The sequence below is a fragment of the Polistes canadensis genome, unplaced genomic scaffold, assembly GCF_001313835.1.
Source record: "Polistes canadensis isolate GaletaPanama2010 unplaced genomic scaffold, ASM131383v1 scaffold_3, whole genome shotgun sequence".
Taxonomy (NCBI): Eukaryota; Metazoa; Arthropoda; class Insecta; order Hymenoptera; family Vespidae; genus Polistes; species Polistes canadensis.
In genome coordinates, this window is record NW_014569550.1 from 893,693 (window position 1) to 894,690 (window position 998).

Here is a 998-nt window from a genome sequence, read left to right on the forward strand (position 1 = left end):
CCAGGAGGATATCCCGGCAGTAGACCTGGAAGTCCAGGAAGTCCTGGAGGCTATCCCAGTGGAGGACCACAGGGCCCAGGAGGTCCACAAGGCCCAGGAAGTTATCCAGGAGGCCCAGGAGGTCCACAAGGCCCAGGAAGTTATCCAGGAGGCCCAGGAGGTTATCCAGGAGGTAAACCAGGAAGACCGGGTAGTCCAGGGGGGCCTGGAGGCTATCCTGGTGGAGGACCGCAAGGCCCGAGTGGGCCAGGAGGCCCAGGAGGACCGGGAGGATATCCTGGCGGAAGACCTGGTAGTCCAGGAGGTCCTGGAAGCTATCCTGGGGGTGGTCCGCAAGGCCCAGGTGGACCGGGAGGCCCAGGCGGCCCGGGAGGCCCAGGAGGACCCGGAAGATATCCGGGCGGTAGACCTGGCGGACCAGGAACCCCTGGAGGTTATCCCGGTGGGGGTCCTCTAGGCCCAAGCGGGCCAAGTGGACCAGGTGGTCCTGGTGGTCCACAAGGGCCGGGAGGACCAGGAGGTCCTGGGGGTCCAGGTGGTTTTCCGGGCGGTTTTCCAGGCTCAAGTGGAAATGAAGTGCCGTACGACGAGGGTGATTATTCTGCGATACCTGGCGAGCCTGGTCGTGATTATCCTATATATTCCGAAATACCAGAAACAAGTTTCCGTTGTGAAAATCAACAATTTCCTGGATATTATGCAGATGTTGAAGCTCAGTGCCAAGTCTTCCATATTTGTGCCAATAATAAAACGTACGACTTCCTTTGCCCAAACGGAACTATCTTCCATCAACAATATTTTGTATGTGTGTGGTGGAACCAATTCGACTGTAGCACTGCTCCAAATTTCTACTATTTGAATGAAAATATTTATGACTACACTATAATGGGAGGACCTGAAATGTTCCCTGGAGGCCCAGGAGGCCCTGGAGTTTTTCCCGGCGGTACAGGTGGCCCTGGAGGTTTCCCTGGAGGCGGACCACAAAGTCCTGGAGGACC

At 56.8% G+C, this 998-nt stretch overlaps 1 protein-coding gene across 1 annotated transcript in view; it reads left to right on the forward strand.

Moving 5' to 3' along the window:
- Positions 1-998, forward strand: part of LOC106785727 (collagen alpha-1(III) chain-like) — an 18,126-nt gene that overhangs the window by 15,348 nt on the left and 1,780 nt on the right. Inside the window, exon 4 of the mRNA XM_014746423.1 lies at positions 5-985. Within this exon, the coding sequence (XP_014601909.1) occupies positions 5-985 (981 nt within the window). The remainder of the gene's footprint in view (positions 1-4; positions 986-998) is intronic.